The 20,853-nt window shown below is 47.2% G+C and overlaps 1 protein-coding gene across 1 annotated transcript in view; it reads right to left on the bottom strand.

Moving 5' to 3' along the window:
- Window positions 1-16,638, bottom strand: part of ATP6V0E2 (ATPase H+ transporting V0 subunit e2) — a 51,872-nt gene extending 35,234 nt beyond the window's left edge. Inside the window, exons 1-2 of the mRNA XM_086922598.1 lie at window positions 16,381-16,638; window positions 4,384-4,431 (exon numbers count right to left, since the gene is read on the bottom strand). Coding sequence (XP_086778724.1) covers window positions 4,384-4,431; window positions 16,381-16,484 — 152 coding nt within the window. The 5' untranslated portion in view covers window positions 16,485-16,638. The remainder of the gene's footprint in view (window positions 1-4,383; window positions 4,432-16,380) is intronic.
- Window positions 16,639-20,853: the final 4,215 nt, after the last annotated feature.

The following is a 20,853-nucleotide window of genomic DNA, read 5'->3' as shown; positions in this document are numbered from 1 at the left end:
TCCTCCATCTTGCCCACATTGGTCGTCTCCGGAATTCCTACTATGCGAATGTTATTGCGTCTACTTCTCGCCTCCAAATCCTCATTCTTGGCCGCTTTAATCCGTAGCAGGTTGTCCATCCTGGAAAGTTGTGACGTGTGTCGTGTCGTGGTGTCCTCTGCGTCCGAGATTCGCTGCTCCGCCTCCTTCAGTCGCCCCTCATGTACGTCCAGTTTGTGAACTACCGCATCCATGCGTGAAGACATCCTATCCACTTTGTCAGCTATCGTTGCGAACCCCTGACGCAGTTCACGGAGAACTTCTTTGAGGTCCGAGGAGGCATCAGATGGGCCCCCAGTGTCTCCACTAGTGCCTGCCTGATGCTGTTGGTCAGGCCCGCTACGATTCGACTTCCTGACAGCCTCAAACGTGATCTTCGGCTGCTTCGCGTCTGGTCTCCCCATTCTCGCCACAGCTCAGATCTGGCAGTTATCACCTCAAAGCGACGATGCACCAGAGCACCAGTAATAATCTCTGCGATGCAGAGAAGTCAGGGAGCAACACCCGTGCCTTCAGCAAGGGACCAACGAAGCAGAGAGAAGACTTTTCCTCAGTACGTCCAACCTCCCAAGGTAAGAATATAGGCAGCGGCTGCGGGCAGTCAGGTCCTGCGCGGTATGCACGGGCCTCGTCTGGTGCTGTAGGTGGCAGAGGGCCGGATAAATCAGGGGATTCCACCGCTATCTGCCTAGTTCACTCCTATACTCCCCACAAGCAGGCCTCTTGTCACGAACCACCCTGCACTCTACGAAGTCCTGTAACACTGTTCAATGATGGTTGGGGCTCAAGCCACAGCTCACGTCAAGGTATGCAGCCGTTTCCACCAGCCTCCGCCTCTTTTGCAGATCACCTCGCTTCTAGCTATGGAGCGCAATGAAGGGGCCACACATCAGCAGGGACACAGTGAGTCTCCTCCCTTAAGGCCTCAAATTTTCATCCAGGCAACCTCCCAGCCTTCCGCCACTGCACCGGAGGTCAGGGATGAAGCTCACGTCAGTCCGGGGGGAGTTTGAAAACGTGCAAGCGTGCAGGCCCAATATTGCAGCGCTCGTATCCCAAGGGCAGGTATCCACTCACCGCCTCCGGTATCCAAGCCCGAATTCCCTCTATGGCATAGATACTATTTGCAGGCCAGCGAGACCTCCACCACCAGTCGTCTCTGAGGGGCCTCTTGCGAAGTGTCCAGGCTTACAGGCCAGCGCGGCCTACTTGGTGGTGAGCGCCGCTCCCATCGTCCCTGCAGCTCCAAAGATTGTGTCTGTAGCGTATGGGGAGAGTGGGGGTAGGAGCGGAGCCCCTCGCCGATGCCCCCCTATTGATCAGCAAGGGGAATCAAGCTCACGGCCTGCGCAGAGCAGCTCCGTTAGTGTCTCGCGCCCAGTGCAGCCTAGGGCCCCCGGTGAAGCCGCGGCCTCACCTAGTACGTGCAGCCGGACACCAGCAGCGCTTCCTCCAGAGGTCAGTCGCGCTGGGGATGTCATCGCTCCTCCCGGTCACATGCAGTCACCGATTCGGCCCAAACTCGAGGGACATGCATCGGAGGTCCCGCTGCACAGATGAGCATAATTATCCGGATTTTAATCGCCGGGCGGTGGGAGCCTCACGCGAAGGCAGCCATTCACCAGTGCGCCACCTATCGGGCACAATATATTTAATTAATTTTAATCACTACTTCCCACTGGACGTGCACAGACATGTGGTGGCAGGCCACATATTTTAAAGATAATTTCCAGCTGTACTACTCGGGTATAAACCTTTGCTTCCAGTACGCCATTGACTATTTCTAGTTTATCACTCCTTATGTTACAAATGTTAAGTAAACATAACGTCAACTTATTTTCGAGAAGGTCCTAGTGGTCTCATGACTGCAATTCAGGCTGAATTTGTATTTAATTGAATGTATTGTTTTTTCCCAAACAATTAGCAGATTACAATAGTAAAAAGTGAAAGAAAGTATCAAATGTAAAGAAAGAAATCCTGGCACATAGATAACGTTTTTGCCTCAAACTCAAACCAGTGTATATACTACTGTGGACTCCATTAGCCCTCCTAACGACTTTTATCTGCTTTCACAATGCTCATCTCAGATGACTCCCTCTCCAAGTACCCTTCCCACCCATAAACAATTATGCTTGTGAACATAATACCTGTGCCGGCCCATCTTCTCAAAGTCTTCACAAATTGCATTGTACACTGAAGTTTGGAGGAATGGTGTTCTAGATCATAGTTGAAGATGCTGGTCTTCTCATTTCTGCATTTTTATAGTTTCTGACAACATAATGGTCTCTTGCCTTACAGTGGACTCTGGAAAAGTATAGTTTTTCTTCCAGATAGGGTGGAGTTGCTGCTTATTAGTGCCTTCCAAATGATATACCAAGTCTTAAATATAATAGAGGCCTGGAAGGGCAGACAATATAAATCTAGCAGGGGGTGGAGTGATGTGGTATTTATTTAGTCCATTGACTAAGTGGCCTGCAGCTCTTCAGTAAAGTCGGAGTGGGGTCAGGAATGCCGGGGTCAGGAATGCCAGTAAGCAGTGTGCTTTCACCATCCAACTGGGAGGGGACCAGTGTTTATATAGTCATTTTCGAATTAGTTTGATAGTTGTGGTTTTATTCCATGTCCGTGCTTCCCGAACTTTTTGGAACCTCGGCCCAATTTTTAGAATGATAAACTTTTACAACCCACCTAGCTTTAATGGACATGAGACAGGTGATTTTTGCAGTGTATCTAAAGCATCAAAGGGTAGTGCACTGTCACTTAAAGACAGCACATTTTTAATTGAAATGGACAATAAATTTGCAGACATACAGTGTTACTATTAAGACTATGTTGTACACAAATAATGTGTTCAAATCGGATTTCAGTGAATATTTAACATTTGTGCATCACCAAGTAAAGTGTCTTGATCTGTTTTGATCCAATTAAAATCTTTGTTTCCATCACACTCGAGAATTTAAAAAAAGTCCTTCATTTATGCTTTCCTAACTGCTGAATATGTACAGTTCATTTACAGGTAATTTACATGTTGGTGTGTCTTACAAAAAAGGACCTCCTACAGCCTTTACTTTCACACTTCCTGTATACCAGCAAGATTCACTTTACTTTTCTGACTTTCTCTGATTGCAAAGTGAGAGTAGAGTGTAAGCACCAATCCCTGTGTTAAAAAACATAAGCAGCAATCTCTCAAAAGACATAGCCGGACATTTGACCTCTGTCTTTTAAGCTCAGCATATGTGACAAGATAAATACTCAAAGCATCTTTTTTTATTGCTTGGACTTTCGCGACTCACCAAAAATCGGATGGTCAGTCGTGACATAGTTTGGGAAACGCTATTCTACATAGAACTGGGAGGCTTACACCAAGCTGTGTGACATTCCTTGGAGATATAGGTTTTGAATGACATTTTATCAATTAATATTTCATGTAATTCTGTGTTGGTTCAGAGCCCAGCTATATATTTGACCAGCTTCATGTCGAAGAGACATGCTTGGACCTGGGATTGTCCAGTGTGCTGAAGAGTAGGGGGAATTCACTTTTCGGCTGAAAATAAGGCTTGACTTGTACAAGGTTGTGATAACCTAAGAGAGAATAGATGACCTTGATTGCAGTAACCAGTTGTTGATAACAGTGGTTAATTTGCTGGGGCTCTCGTCAGGAGGCAGCTTCCACAAGACCATTGCTCCTATTAGCATCGCCTATAACAGAACTAACAAAACCCCTACAAGTGGGAAGAGTGTAGTACCTGTGGCATAAGGGCCAGAGATGCTAACTTTGGAGCTGTGGAACCAGGTTGGAGTCGTGGCGTAGGGTCAACATCCTGTGATTCTGGGCAAATCACTTAATCTCCGAGGGCCTATTACAAAAATGAAATATGAATGTGTTCGTAATTGGTGCTCATGAAAAGCGCACCGTGGGGTCCAGTTTGCATTATAAGCGCCAGTGTCGACGGATTAGGTGCTGGAAATCACAGACTCAAATTAAGCACTGGTTGATAATGTTGATAACAAATAAAGAGCTTTACCATCTCATGACAAAGTGGACTATGTGAAATTCAAACTCTGACCTTCTCAAAGCTCCCACTGATTAGGTTGGTGCCCAACTGCTCTCAATAAAATTACTAGCGCACTTCAAAACTAATTCAAGCATTTTACCAGGGAAAAGTGAGATGCTCTTATCAGCTGAAGCCTGGCTGATGATCATGAAGGTGCTCTTTCTACTCCCAAGTATTTTTGCGGCTGTCTGGTTACCTCTCTTTTCCGCAGTAACTAGAACAGATACACTGGAGAGTGGACAATACTGAGCAAAGGAGGCCAGATGGTGTAAAAATATAAAGTACTTACAAGAGATAGCAGCACACCGCTGTAGTCACCAGCATTGTGATTATCACTCTGAAACACACAAAGGATGGAAAACACATAAGGTACCATATAAAGAGGATTACAGTCAAAGACATAAGAGTAAGCAGATACCTGAAATTAGAAATTACAATATAAAATATTGCATTGCTATAATTTTAATATAACAGAAATGACATACAAAGTCTGTGGGTTAAGGAAGGAATGTGTGTGTGGATTGTTACATGGGGAAGAATGACGATTAGCTGACAGAGTTTCACATCTTTCAGCCAGACTGCATCTCCTCCACTCCCCCGGCTGCACCCTCAACTGAGGCTGCACCCTCTGTCAACCCTCAATCCTTGACTCAGTTCCCCCCGATATCAGAAGAAGTCTTCATTAGTCTACTTAAAAAAGTCTCCTCTGGTTCCCCCACAGATTGCTGCCCCCCCCGCGATTCTCCGGGCTGCCTTCTCAGCCTGTCCCACCCCTCCACTGGCCCTTTTGAACAACTCCCTTCTGCTCGGCGAGGTTCCCAGTCAGTTTAAGAATGCGGAAGTAGTACCCATCTTGAAGAAACCCAGCGCCGATCCTACAATCATGGCCAACTTCCGTCCCATTTCCCTCCTTCCCTACCTTAGCAAGGTACTTGAGTCATATGTCACCAGCATCCTCAGCTCCTTCGTTGAGGACTCCAACTTCCTGGACCCTCAACAGGCTGGGTTCAGACCAGCCTACTCAACCGAGGCGGTCATTCTCTCTGTAATGGAGGAACTCCGCAGAGGTGCTGACTCTAACGCCAGCCAAGCCTTAATCCTCCTGGACCTGTCGGCAGCCTTTGACACGGTCGACCACTCCATCTTGGTCGACCGTGTCAAGGAGGCTGGTATTGGAGGGACGGCCCTTGACTGGGTTCGTTCCTTTTTGACGAACCGCCACCAATCTGTTCGAATCTCCCAATTCTCGGCGGATAGGATGAAACTCACCTGCGGAGTCCCGCAGGGCTCGTCTTTGTCCCCACTCCTTTTTAATTTATACCTTACCCCCCTGATCCGCTCCCTCCGGGGCAGGAATGTCACTGCATTTAATTATGCAGATGACATCCAGCTCATCTTCAACCTTGACTCGCAGGAAGCGGCCCAGGATTTCCAGTCCACCCTCTGCCATATCAGTGACTAGATGGGCGCTCACCACCTTAAGCTCAACCCCGACAAGACGGAGCTCGTTCTTGTCGGAGGCTCAGCCAACCCATGGAACTCCACCTTTTGGCCCCTTTCCCTCGGCCCCCCTCCTAGTCCCGCCGAAAAAGTAAAAAGCCTAGGGGTCTACATTTCACAAGATCTTTCCATGAACCATCAGATCAGTGCCACAGTATCCTCCTGCTTCCACCAGCTCAGAAAAATCCGGAAAATAGCTCACTTCCTGACCACTGAAGCTCTCACCTTGGCGCTGCTGGCGCTAGTCATCTCCCGGATTGACTACGCCAACGCCCTATACGCAGGCATTCCGCAATACCAAATAAAGAGACTTCAGTTAATCCAGAATCAGGCTGCCTGTCTCATCTACCGTCAGCCAAAACATCACCACGTCCGTCCCCTCCTTAAAGCCCTTCATTGGCTTCCTGTGTCGGAACGCTGCAAGTTCAAACTTGGCTGCCTAACCCATAAATCCCTGGCTGGCATCGGCCCCTCTTTCATCTCCTCTCTTCTTCATCCATACGCCCCCCCCCAGACACCTCCGCTCCTCCCATCACGCCCTTCTCCAGACACCTAGGTTCAGGCGAAAAAAGCACGGAGGCCTTAGATTCTCCTTCCTGGCCCCCTCACTCTGGAACTCTCTACCTCTAGACCTCAGACTCTCCTCTTCTTACCTTCACTTTCGGTCTCTCCTAAAAACTCACCTTTTCCGTGGTGTCTATACATAATGCTCTCCTTTCTCCCCTCTCTGCCTCTTCATGGGTTAGTGATCAGCGCCAAGAAACCGTCCGGTGAACGCAGCGCTCTACAAATCCTTTTTACATTACATTACATTACATTACATTACTGTAAATAAGAATTATGCACGTGCTCCCAGTAAAATTGTTTGTCCTAGATTAATTTGTAATTATCTAAACGGGTAGACACATCTTTTTCACTCCTGGTGTTTATTTATGTGAATGACAACATGAATTAAGTAGATTGTAAAAACTGTGTCTGTTTAGTGCCCCATTGTCAGTTTTGCACTGACCTCGACAGTCTGCAACTGTTCTGGGTTTTGTGTAATTGAGTAACACGCAGAGGTTTTTGAAAGCGCACATCCACTGTCATTTCCGACACAGCTCTCATTCTTCGTTTTATGTTTATTATGTTTTAAAAGCAAAATATACAGGATACCCAAATGAGTGAACTAGTAAACATAATTACTTCCATAGTGTTACATGGTTTAACTATTTTCTTAACCCCTTCGATGCTCATGACGGAACGGTTCCGTCATGAGCGTCGGTTGACCTGTGCTGATGACGGAACCATTCCGTCATGGTTCCATAAGCCTAATGGAACGTTCAGCACAGTGCACGAATTTGCGCCGCGCTGGTGAGGTTAATCATTGCAGTAAAAAGTCATACAAATATCAACATATTACATGCAGACTTAACTATGCATCGGTTTCACAAAAATCGTCCATAAAGAAAAAAACGATTTAAAACAAACGGAGTCAGCTGATTAATTGGGGTCACAATGAGAATTACAATTATGAACCTTATATAAATACTTGTTCACCATGGGAATCATCGTGGGGCAACACAACACGTAGGCCTTTTTACCTCACCCATTACATTACAGCGTTAAATATGTAATTCATGAGGAATACATATTAGAGACTTTGATTTTTTATCTATACATCCTTTACTTCCGATTTCTTATTTTTGAGGGAAATCATAAGGTTGCTATATATGATTTTATTTTATTTTATTTATGTTTTTTATATAGCACTGGAGCAACCAAGAGATCCCTCCTGAGCTCTTTTCTGGAGAAAGTTTACAAAAAGCGTGTAGAAGGATAATAAGCTGAGCTGGTAACTATATGAGAGGGCTGTAGAACCCAATTAGTGGCAGCAGGCGCCAGTGCATAGGTCGAGATTAGTTTTCAGATACTCGCTTAATTTCATCAAACTGTCATCATATCGGAGGAGTAAATGAAATGTGCCTTAGAAGGAGGAGCTTTGAGCGTGGAACCATCTGTTCCCAAATTCCTTGTATTGCAATGGGTGTATTGTCTGTTTTAGTTGCCTGACTTTGGGCATCTGGTGGGTCAGCAGTGCAGCCCCAGATTAATGAGAGTGTCTTGGGCTTGATCTTATTTATTTAAAAAGTTTTGTATAGCGCCAATGTGACCCTCGAGGGTATCAGAGCGCTTTACATGGAGATAACACAATTAGCACTTGGTCTGATCAACATGAAAACAAGCGCAAGAGAAACTAATCAACGATTAAGAATAGGCTTACAGTGGTTGGAGTAGAATAAAGCAAGTACTAGGCAGGATAGTCTACATAAGAGTTTGCTATCTGAATCCATTCAATGTCAACGATATGAAGATTTAGGGTAAGAACTTAGTCAGTAGATATGATTTGGCTTCGCTTTTAAAGGCGTAGGTGGAGGAAATTAGGCGAAGGTCTGGCGGTAAAGAGTTCCATATCTTGGGAGCGACAGCCGAGAATGCTCTAGCCCCAGTTTTCTTTTTGTGGGTTCGTTGGGGTTTCAGCAACAAGGTGAGCGTAATTCGTGAGGATCTGCTGCCCCCTGATTTTTCTAGCTTTTGGGCCAGGTAACTGGGGGTGTTGAAGTGTAACGCTTTGTGCGTCATGCAAGCAATTTTCAGTTGGATTCTTGCTTCATATGGTAGCCAATTTAAGGTTTTTATGGCTGGTGAGATGTGTGCATTTCTTTTAGTTCGGAGGACAGGTCTTGCTGCTGCATTGAGAGAGGCTCTTAGAGGTGCTAGTTTGTATTTAGGTAGGTCACATAGTGTGGCACTACCGTAATCCAATCTGGGTAATACAAGGGCTTGGACCGCTTGTTTTGGATCTTCATGAGATAGGTATGGTTTCAGTTTCCGCAGAATGCTCAGTTGGTAGTTTGCTTCTTTGATGGCAGCACTAATGTGACCCTGCATTTTGATGTGTTTGTCTAATGTAATACCTAAGGATCTGGCAGAGTCTATGATGTGGGGCGAGCATTTGAGGGCTGTAAGATGATTCAGCCACAGATCAATCTTGATGTTATTTGGTGGAGAGATGAGAAGAAATTCTGTTTCAGCAGCGTTGAGTTTAAAGTAGTTAACCGTGAGCCAGAGGTGTGTATTTTGTAGGTTAGAATTGAGGGATATAATGTCATCTGGAGAGGCAATTTTGAGATATAGCTTGGTGTCATCCGCGTACATATGGTACGTTGTCAGTAAAGTGTAGTAATGCCAATTTTACACCTCATATTTTTGGGACCTCAAGATCCAAATCTGTGAGGATGGTGCCAAAATCATTAATGAGGAAGTTAAAAAGCAAGTGCTAGAGTACACAAACTTGACACACACTATGGTCCATTTCTATTTCAGGGGTGCACTCACCATAACAAATGCTTGCCTCCTCCTACTGCTGCTATGAGTTCAAAATAAAACTTTTAAAAAAAACTTTATAGACCCTTCCCTCTTCTATCCCTTCACTATCCTTTTCAATCCAACTAACAGACTAATATGTCCACTGCTCAAATTAATTTCATATTTCCCTTTACTAAATCCCCACTTATACTGTTTGAGTTCCGGAGTAGCGTGCTACCCGACGAAAAGCGCTTTGACACTTCATCAAGGTTAGCAAGCGCTATATAAATATAAATCATTCCATCCTCTATCACTTCGCTATCCTTTTTCAATAAAAATAACAAACTCATATTTCCACTGCTCAAATCAAATTAATTTCATAACTGCCTATAGTATTTCATCATTTCAGAGCAGCGGGTTACTCACTGAAAAAGCACTTCAACGCCTCATCAGGGGTAGTAAGCGCTATATAAATGCAATCATAATTGTCTCTGTATTTTGTGCAAGTGTGCTATAAAGTACTCTTTATAAAAAAACGTGTTGTCTTTGACACGCACTTTTCAATTTTGGTATACATATATTCATTCATCCAAGCAAAAGGTTCTAATTTAGCAGGCTAGACTTAAAACAGGAGAGTTCGTTACAAGTAAATTGAGCGCTACCAGTAGCTCATGAGCTATTCCTTAGATAAGCCTGCCCTACAAAATAAATAATACAAAGAAGGCAGGAATACAGGATCCAAAACACAGAAAGCGCTAAGAAAACAGCAGTGATTTAAATGGGCAGGTACTGTCCCGTACGGAGTACCTGCACTTCTTCTATTTGAAAAGGAGAGTGTGGTATCTCCCTCTTCTGCCTCCCCCCGGCGGCTCTGCGTGTGATGGTGCTGCTCGTGGTGACATCACTTAGAATGTCACCACGACCAGCGTTCCAAGGCGAGCGCCGGGGACACCCTGAGGCGACAGCAGCGAGAGAGGCTGTGGCTGAGGTCACGGAGTATAGTATCTTCTAATAAACACGTTCTGTTTGTTCACCGCCTTGAGTCATCATCTCGTGTTTCCTTGAACTTCACACTGGCGACGAGGGTTAAAGCCTCTTGTGACCTCAACACGCCCAGAAGCTGTCCGAAGAAAAGAAGGAAGAAGCACAGCTGAACTTTGAAAACCCGGCCGGCTGGCTGAGAAAGGTGTCGGGTTGCGGCGCTACTGACTGTAGCATGGAGAGCTGAGAGAAGCCATAAGCAGCTGAAGTGGCCGGGGAAGAACGTGTGAAGTCTCATTCACATTGAGGTGAGGTACGCCTATTTGCTGACCCTGCGCGCTGCCCTTAGACCCTCCGCCCACGTGGTGACTGTGGCGAGCCTTGACACCGGCAACAAGAGGGAAGCGACCTTCCTGCTTTGTATGAGCCTGCCAGCGGAATATTAAGACACCGCCAGTTTAGAGACTTACGTGAAAGACTGTGCTCCTTCAAAGACTTTCACGGCGCGCCCCTTTTAATTCGTCTTTTACAGCAACTGAGCAGCGCTGTGTGTTGACGCATCTCAGGTGTTCCAGCCAGACTTCGTTGGGTGAACTCTTCCTCCTCACACAACCCTGCGATAGTGGCGCGTGTCTCCTTGCACCTCTAAGCAGCGTGTGAAGAGAGTATTAGCACATTACTCCCTGCCGCATTTTGACGAGGAAGCAGAGCAGTTGCTGACATAAAACGTGAACTTGCCAGCGCTGCGTTATAATGAGGAGCGCGACGTAGTAGGAGAAAAGAGCTTAGGAGCACAGCATGACAGAGCCTCCGATTCGGATAACCCATGCCACATTTGTAAATGACTGGATGTTTATGTGACAGCGCGGCGTGGGAAGTGGAAAAGCATTGGGGAGAACAATTTGGTGTGGTGGCACGTTTTGAAGCACTACATTGGAACAACTTTGAATGTGCACGGGCCTCGTGCTGAACAGTACTCATCTTATGCGCTGAATAGGTCCAACCCTGTGCTTCCCATCTTCATCCCTGTATGGGTAAAGTCAGGCCACACTAATTTTGGGTACAGCGTAGTGGTGTGCATCACAGGAAACTGACAGTATAACCAGCGCTATTCCTTGGTTAAGACTTCTGCATCTTTCCCCAAGAAAAAAAAAATAGTTTTCTCTTTCACTCTTACCATTAAGTATCGTGCAAGCTTTCTTCTCACCGTTCACTCCTGTTCTTTGTCAATGTGGGAATTTGAAGTATTGTATGTGTACTTATCATAGTGGATGCTACTTGCTGCATTATAATTGTCATAGTATCTGTTGTGGGTGTTGTTCTATATTTGAGGGGAAACATTTCTTTCTGCATATTGCACATTAAGCATGCAAAGTGTGACTCCTCCACCCTTCTTCCTGACCAACCCAGGGGACCCCACCATCTTGTGGAAGAAATGGAAAAAAGTGTTCCTAAATTATGCTACGGTATGTGGGCCAAACTTAGGTCTAGAAAGAAAGGTTGCATTACTGGCCTATTATTTGGGCGCAGAGGGTGAGGAAGTCCTAGACCATCTCCCGGATTTAGGGGCACAGGAGGCAAGGGGTCTGAATGAATTTGAAGTTAGTCTAAAGAAGTTAGATTTGCACTACCTCCCCAAGACCAGCACTATTATGGAGAGGTACCATTTTGGTAAAAGGGCACAAAAGGAGGGGGAGTCTATTGAGGATTTTGTGTCTGAGTTGAGGAAGTTAGCTGCCACGTGCAAGTTTGGGGGAGCAAGCGAGGAGAGGATTAGGGACCAGTTTGTTTTGACCTGCAGGATGGAGCGAGTGCGTGAGGAGCTATGGCTTAAAGATGACCCGCCCTTGAGAGAGGTTCTTATCATAGCCAAGCAGGTAGAGCACATGTTACAGTGCGTCAAGGAGATTAAGCAAGATGCAGGGGAGAAGAAGAATGATGACAAGACCAATGTCAGTGAGATAGTGACCGAATGCGAGACTGTGTCTGTTGTTAAAGGTCAGAAGGCAGTGGGCAAAGAGCAGAAGGAAAGCAGACCGGGAGGGTCATACAAAGGTACCTGCTACAGGTGTGGGAAACAAGGGCACCTAGCCAACGACAAGGAGTGTCCCGCCCTCAGGTTTACATGCAACAAGTGCGGTAAGAAGGGCCATTTCAAGCAGTTTTGCAAGAGTGGGCAAGGGGCCAGTAGACAGAATAGGGACAGAACGAATGTGGTGAGCGACAAATTTGTTGTACAAGTAAAAGAGTTGAAGACGCCAGGTCCCAGAAACCCTTTGGGTAAAGAGGTTACAGCGCAGGTAGAAGAAGAACAAGTTGAAAGTCCTAAAGACACCATAAAAGTTGGGAATGTCGAGTTAGATGCTTTGTTTGACTCTTGTTCTCGTATAACCATCATTAATGCCAATGAGTTCTCACGTGTGTCAAAAGGCAAGATAATCTTGAGGAGGTTAGACCTGAGACCAGGAGGGTATGCGGGGCGCCCCATCTCCATGAAAGGGTACTTCCTGAGTGAAATTGTGTACAGGAACAGGTCTACTGTCTCAAAGGTATATGTGTCCACTGTAGGGGACAACATTTTGGGGTGGCGTGCACAAAAAGGGTTAGGGGTGTACCTCAATCCCAACAGCAATCCCCAGATTTTGATACAGGAGATACAGGAAGGTGAGGCTGACATCACAAGAGAATTTGAAGAGGTATTTAGGGAGAGGCTTGGGTGTTTGAAGAACTACTGCCACAAAATCAAATTGAAGAAGGATGCCAAGCCCGTTGTGGCAAAAGTCAGAAGACTCCCCATAGCCATTCAGGAGGAGGTCAGAACTGAACTGGAGAAACTGTGCAAGGCTGGAGTTATCGAACCTGTGGAGGCGACCGAATGGTTGGCGCCCATCGTGGCAGCGAAGAAAAAGGATGGGTCGGTCCGGCTCTGCATTGATTTGAGGGCACTCAACAAAGAGGTCGTCGTTGACCGATACCCCTTGCCGAACATCACCCAAATGATGAGCATGCTAGAGGGTGCCAAGGTGTTTTCCACCCTCGATCTCACCTCGGCCTATTTCCAGATAAAACTTCACGAGGAGTCTCAAGAACTCACTGCTTTTGTGACACCCATGGGCGCTTACAAGTTCAAAAGGATGCCTTTCGGCCTAGTCTCGGCGGCTGCCGTTTTCCAAAGAATCATGGGCAACATCCTGAAGGGCATCCCGGGCGTCATGTGTTACCAAGATGACGTGCTGGTGTTTGCAAAGAACAAAGTTGAGCATGATCAGAGACTGAGATGTGTACTGAGGAGGTTTTTGTCCCAGGGTCTCACCGTGAAGAAGAACAAATGCGTTTTTAGCTGTGCCGAGTTAGATTTCCTGGGTCACAAGATTACAGCAGAAGGCATACGTCCCAAGGTCGAGCTCCAGGACACCATTGTGAATCTGTCACCGCCCAAGAACAAAGACGAGATCAAATCATTCATGGGGATGTTGGAGTTTTATGGAAAGTTCATTAGAAACTTAGCAGGCAGGACTTACGCCATCAGGCTGTTGCTTAAGAAAGAAAACGAGTTCAAATGGAGCCAAGAATGCCAGAGCGAGTTCGAGGATGTAAGGAGAGCTCTTGCGGAAGCCCCTAGTTTGAAGTCCTACATGCCCGGCCGGACAACGATCCTCACCACTGATGCAAGTGCAAAAGGGTTGGGAGCGGTTCTTACCCAGAAAGGTGTGGAAGGAGAAGAAACCGTGGCCTTTGCCTCGAGGTCACTCCAAAAATCTGAGAACAACTACTCAGTCATTGAAAAAGAGGCATTGGCGGTATCATGGGCAGTAGGCAAATTCAGAGACTTCCTGTGGGGTACGCAGTTCACCCTCCGAACCGACCACAAACCGTTGGTAGAAGTGTTCAGCAAGAAGGGATTGGATGCCATCTCCAGTAGGATAAGGCGTTGGGTGGTCAGTCTCCAGGAGTACACATTCAATGTCGAGTATGTTCCAGGAACGCAAAACCTTGCAGCTGACTGCCTGTCCAGGCTTGTCAGTGATGCAGAAGCAAGTGAACTGCGAGACAAAACAGATGAAGATGAAGAGGGATTCATGGTTGAGAATGTCTGCACCATCCAGAAGGCGTTGGGTGAAGAAACGTGGAGAAAGGCACAAGAAGAGGACAAGACCATGGAAGAAGTTTGCAGAAGAGTGAGAGATGGATGGAAGCACGGGGACAAACGTGATGAAGACCTGCGGCCTTTCCAGGCTGTGAAGGACGAGTTAACCATTGTCGACGGATGCCTGTTCAGGGGAACAAGACTCGTACCACCAGCTACTGTTAGAGACAACCTGGTCGAGATAGCTCACGAAGGACATTTAGGTATCACTAAGACCAAGCAAAGACTCAGGGAGAGCTATTGGTGGCCGAACATGGACCTGATCACGGAAAGGAAAATCAGGGGATGCATCCCGTGCTGCAATAGCGACAAGGTCTTGAAGCAACAGACACCACCCATGGTGTGTAGACCGCCCCCGTCAGGACCATGGGACGAGTTGGCTTTAGACATCTTGGGCCCGATGTCTGGGGAACAGCGGACACCTTACATCTTGGTGCTCGTGGATCTGTATTCTCGGTGGCCGGAGATAAAACTCGCCAGCGAAGTCACGACTAAGACCGTCATCGGATTCTTGCAGGAGGTATTTATCCGGGAGGGACTCCCCAGCAACATCCTCACCGACAACGGAGTGCAACTATGCCCAAAAGAGATGGAAGACTTTCTGGAAGAAAGAGGCATCAAGCACAAGAGATGCGCGTTATACCACCCAGAAACCAATGGCATGGTCGAACGCTTTAACAAAACCATCAAGGAGAGCATCCAGCTGGCCAAAGCAAGTGGTATAAGTTGGAAAGAAGAGTTGTGGAGGCGTTTGGAAGCATACAGGTTCACGCCGCATCAGACGACGGGTGTCACCCCGTTCGAATTGCTCCGCGCAAGGACACCCAACACTAAGCTTGCCCCGGGGTGGATGGAATGGCACAAGGGGTGGTCGGACCGAACCAAAGAAAAGGACAGTTTGAGGAAGCATGAACAAGCCATGAGAGTGAGGAAAGAAGGCTACGACCAACGAAAGGCCACACGGGAGGTTGGTTTCAAAGTGGGAGACAACATCAAAATCAGAGCCCCCACAGGGAAGGCAAGCTGGTCAGAGTACAGCAGTCCCACAAAAATCACAAAACTCTTCAAGAATGCAGTCAAAACCCAAGAAGGAGAGATATGGAACCTAGGGAGAGTTGTAAAGTACCACCCTCCAGTAGAAGTCCCAGAAGGTGCAAAGGGGGGGGGGGAGAGTGGTCCTAGACTAGATAGGGGGTTCGCCAGCAGGAGGCCGCCCGGTGTCCCTCTCCCAGGGGACAGGCCCAACAGGAGAGTGATCAGACCTCCCAGGCATTTCGACCAATATGTAATGATGTAACTATTGTCATTCTGCCTAATGAAGGTTTTTCTCCATTTTGTTACCTGCTCATTGTTCTATCAAATGTTTTCTATTCCTGCAGGGAAGGGGGATGTGTGGTATCTCCCTCTTCTGCCTCCCCCCGGCGGCTCTGCGTGTGATGGTGCTGCTCGTGGTGACATCACTTAGAATGTCACCACGACCAGCGTTCCAAGGCGAGCGCCGGGGACACCCTGAGGCAACAGCAGCGAGAGAGGCTGTGGCTGAGGTCACGGAGTATAGTATCTTCTAATAAACACGTTCTGTTTGTTCACCGCCTTGAGTCATCATCTCGTGTTTCCTTGAACTTCACAGAGAGTTTCTGCACTGCTGCAATACATTTAATGGGAGACTACTAGCACTTATCAGGAGACAATAGGTACTCTAGAGAGTGAGTAACTGCACTTCTGTATTTTCATTGAAAGCACTGGACAACAGTATATAATTTGGCAGTACCGATGGTGCTGACATCGGCGAGTAAAGCAGAAGTAGGGTTGCTCCTTCTCCAATATCGTAGCAAAGACCTGGCCCAGCCTCCCCACCAAACTCCGGACCATCACTTCTCTTACAGATTTCAGAGGGGCCCTCAAGAGTCGGCTGTTCGAATGAGCCTCCCGACCTGTTGGCGCCTAGATACCCCATCGGGAGATTAGCCACGATTTATAAATCTTACTTGATTGACGGAGGTGGGTGTGTGGCAGTAAGATTACGGCATTTGGGTGAGAGGTGAAGGGAACATTCACTCCAGGTGTCCTTGGGTGGTGAGAACGGTAGTGAGCTACTGGGAGGGTGTTCCTATGTGATGATTTAGAAAATGAATTACGATGGTGGAGGAGGGGGCGGGGGAGGGAGTTTAGAGTAAAGCTGGTCGCATTGGCATGTGCAATGGGGTGCAAAAAGAAGGATTCGATTAGTGGAAAAGGTTGGTAACGACATCATTCTCGGAGGGAAGACGGGAGAGGTCGGGAGGGGCGGTTTTGCGGCATGTTGCTTACCCTCTGTTAGGACCTTTGGGAACGAACCATGGCGCGGCGATGCCGATCAGGCCCCAAAAGGTGGTGAAGATGATCATCGGAGCAGTGAAAGAATGAGCCGTCATTTTCAACCCAAAGGCGAAGACTCGCAGGGACAGTGAATTGTCTGAAAAGAGACCGGACGTCTTGGATCTCCCGATCAAGCGGTAATCGGTAAACTCTAGCCGCTAGATGTGATGACAGGCTGGACCAGTGCCTCCAGCGACAGGGATTGGACGCTGCGATGCGCCTATCAGAGCACAGCAGTGCAAGATGAGGCGGAATGAACGACAAATCGAGAGCCGCCTTCAGGACACATTCATGCGCAGAAAATAGAGCGGCCATCTTAACCAGGGGTAAACATCATCGAACAGTGTGTCCGACGGGGAGAGGCATGAAAATATAAACTAGTTAGAGATTGATTGTGGGATTGCCATTATTGTTTTTATTAAATAAATGTAGTTATGATCGACATATGAGTATTTCGAGCTCTTCCTTATGTGGTGTGCAGTATCAGATAAAGAGCCTTTGGGAAATGATTTTGCAAAGCAAAAGTAATCACTTTTACATACAGCTACTAGGCATAATTTAGGACTGTTTTAATATGATTGTCTTTGGCACTTTGCAGTCCTGGTAACTGATCTCTAATTTGCTGTCAATCCCAGGAAAGTTAATCGGCCATGGTGGGAAGGGGCATTTGGTCAGTTCAATACCTTAGATCAATTTTTTTTTTTAAACAAATGACTGTGTACTAATTGATGACGTGCTGCCAGTCCAGGAGTCAAAGCCTTGTCTTAGACACGGAACACCGTTATTTCCCAGCTTTATATGCAGGTAGGATTCTATGTCAGGATGGAGGCTAGAAACCTGCTGATGTATGTGCGCTTAAACAAATACCCAAATAACATAACATTATGCATATCTTTCTTCACTTTATTGGCATAGCAGTTTAACCCGTTTGCTGCTTCGAACGTTCTGTGCCAGTGCGGGGCGTTCTATTGAGAGGACGGGGCCTCGCCAGCCAACGGACGTGCACAGCACTACCGAGGTAGTGCTCGCGACGGCCGTTGGCCGACACCTTCAGCAAACGGGTTAAAAGAACATTAAACACCAAGCATTTGCAATGCCATAGGTCTCGCATTTGGCGACTTTGAGCTATTAGTATTGTCAATCACAATTTCTTTTATTTATGTTCTGGTTTTTAAAACAGATATAAAAGCATTGTCATTTACAATGCCAATAGCTTAAACTCCCCTAGATGCGAGACCTATTGCATAGCAAATGCGTGTCTTTCATTCTATGTGCTGTTATCTAAAGCACAGGAGGCCGTGTTAACTGACTCCTATTTTGATTAATATAAAACGGCCTCTACAGCAAGGCTCTCTAGTGACTCGTCAGGTAGAGAACTGAGGACACTACAGACACCATGCCATGGTCACTCGGCAGCAGGGCTGGCGAGGAAACCAAAATCAGTCCCAGCAAAAATGTTCAAAGCAGCCCCAGGCTACAGGATGAAGCCACTAAAATGTGGCCATGGGGGGAAGGGATGGGTTATGTCCGCTCTGGAAAAAGCCTACTGGATGGAGAAGTCCGGCTGGGCTCTGCCTTGCTATTCAGATTCCATGACTGAACTACCTGGTCTGAATGTGAAATGGGGGTCAGAAGTGGTGTCACTGCGGGGGCAAAAGCCATAAAAGGGTTTAAATAAAAATCAAAATGACGAACACAGGACCGGTCGTTGACAAAATGATGTTAAAGGCAATAATGTGTCTAAACTAAAGAACATTAAAGGTGGGGAAAGCATGTTATAATACTTGTATTTAGATGCCTTTAGCATATGGGGGTAGCGCATGCGCGCGTTTTTAAGGTTTCTGCTGTCACACACATGGTCTGAATGTGAAATGAGGGTCAGAAGTGGCGTCACTGAGGGGGCAGAAGCCGTGAAAGGGTTTAAATAAAAATCAATATGATGAACACAGGACTGGTCGTTGACAGAACGGTGTTAAAGGCAATGATGAGCAGACATCACGCCCACCAGTTACTACATCAGAAAAACTCCCCCGCCTACCGCCGAGGTACAGGAGTCTAATTTAAAGGCGATTTTTACGAGGCTCTGGGGGCCATTGAGGTTACGTCGTTCCTGCGAGACATCGAGGGAAGCAATGACAATATTTACCTGTAATTGCATACAGACAGCCACCAAATTTCTCACAGATGCAAATTACAAATAAACTCCAAGTGCATCAAGATAAACACAGACTGGTATTTCTCCCTGCAGTGTGAAACCGCAGAACCAGTGCACAGGTAGAGCTCTACTCACTGCTCCACAGCAGAGGGAGTGGCGATGCAACCGCATGAAACTCACTCGGTGACTTGAATGTGCCGTCCGGTATCCTTGAGCAGCGCAAAACCCCTCCTTACCGTACCCTCCAGTAAGCATTGGAGTCAGAACCAGGATGACGTTCATAAGCAGGAGCCTTCTGAAATGGATGACATGGGGGATGAGATTGAACCATAGGATAGACGGGCCAGGCCCTCATACCATAGTTTTCATTTCACGTTTACGCATCTAGAGGTTTGTGGAATGAAGATGAACGCATATGCGGACCACTGTCTCCTACTCTTCCTGCATACCTTGTGTTAAAATACAAATGGTACGCTTGTGCCTATGTGTTATCTGGCAGTAGGGGTGTGAAAGGCTACGGTTTAAAAGCGAGAGCTGCTGGATGAGACTCTTATCAGCCTTTTGCTGCCACCTTGTGGCAGAATCTAGAAACTGTCTTAAAAAATGTACAAGCGCAGTTAATTTAACAAGCTGTTGCCGTTGCTCGTGCCTGCACTGACTGTTGCCGTGCACAAGCAAAATATCCAGTCTGGGGGATCGGGGCCTAAGGGAGACAGGGCAGTCACCAACCCCACTTCGAAAAGAAAAGCGACTACAATAGATCTCGCAAGCGAGCAGCGCATGCGCTGCGTCGCTAGGTGAGACCTAAAAAAATTGTAAAACATTACAGACTACACATCCCTTGAACCATAGGGGAGAAGTTTCCATGGCAACCATAGTCCAATCACATAACAATCCATAATATATAATCGTGTGAGGTCCCTTCCTCTTTCTTTACTGCTCATCAGTTAAGTGACATTCCTAGCATTCTTCGTTTATCTGAAGTTTTTTGTGCTCTGTGTAGTGATTTTTCTTTGTACTTGCTTGTGGTATTATTAGCCCATTGCGCAACAGGCTTTTGCCCAAGCGCTTTCTCCCCCGCAGACGCGGACCTCCCGGTGTGCGCTTTGAGCGCTGTGAGGAATCTGTCAGGCACGCTTAGGCCGAGCAAGGCAGCTCCGTCGAGCGCTTCCGCAGCATTTTGCACGCATTTAGGAATTGGGACGCTGAGCCTCGGGCCGGTTCGATTCCTAACCAACCCTCGCTGTCCTGACACCGCAACACAGTGATTATCCCCCACACGGTCACGATTTGGTGACTGCAGCGCCACCTGGTGGGGACTGTTTTTTCTCAATCCAGAGCAGATTGACAGCTTCAGGGACCAGTTTTCAGCCCTGCAGTTGGAGCACCGGCGAGGGGGCTGCCTTATATATCTAAAGGGCGTTTCTTGTGCTCACACCCTCTGACATGTCTTCATCTGAGGAACATTTTTTTCCTCTTTCCAGGAGGTGGAGGAGGAATGGCCCCCCAGCACCTTACACCTGCAGTAGATCAGGCCCTCTCGCAGGCTATTTCTAGGGCGCTGGCACCCCTTAGGGATCAGGTGGATAGGCTGGCAAAAAGCATCCCAGGCGTATTCAGTGACCCCGATCTCGCGGAGGTGGGTCCCAGTGACTCCCAGGTGGGGAATAGAAGGGGCATAAAGCGTAACACGGGGCACTTGGAAGGGTTGGACAAACTCATAGAAACCTTCCTAAAAAGTGTGTGAATGCTAAAACACGCACTCTGCCAGGAGGAAGAGGGGCCCAGAGAAAATTGCGACATAGTCTCCCCAAATTCGTACCCTGATGGCGGTTTCCCATTTGAGGGGGAGGGTGTATCGGAGGGAGGTTTCTCCTCCGACGAGGATAAGGATTCGGGTCGCACCTGGCGTCCAGGATCCCACTCCTATGAGTCCCCGGAGGGGGACGGGGGCCACTCATACATGTTTAAACCTACCCAGATTTATCACCCTAGGTTGGCAGAGTAGATCCCTGACGCCAAAGTGGCAGAGTATGTGGCTGGGAAAATCCGTCAGCCCCTAGAGAAGGAAGTAAGGACTAGGATGAGGGGAGAATGCCCCAGGCCCTCATGCAAAGGAAAAATGGCACACACACATGAGATAGATGAGTGGCTATGCACTTTTTTCTAAAAATAGATGAGGGATCCCAAAAAAGTAATAGATAGATTCTGGAGAAATTGCCAGGACAAACTCCTGGAGGTGATGGGCCCCTTGACACAAATCATTCAAC

This window comes from Lissotriton vulgaris, chromosome 5 (genome assembly GCF_964263255.1).
Source record: "Lissotriton vulgaris chromosome 5, aLisVul1.2, whole genome shotgun sequence".
NCBI classification, from domain to species: domain Eukaryota; kingdom Metazoa; phylum Chordata; class Amphibia; order Caudata; family Salamandridae; genus Lissotriton; species Lissotriton vulgaris.
The sequence above is the reverse complement of the archived record's forward strand: the minus strand, read 5'-3'. Positions and strand labels throughout refer to the sequence as shown.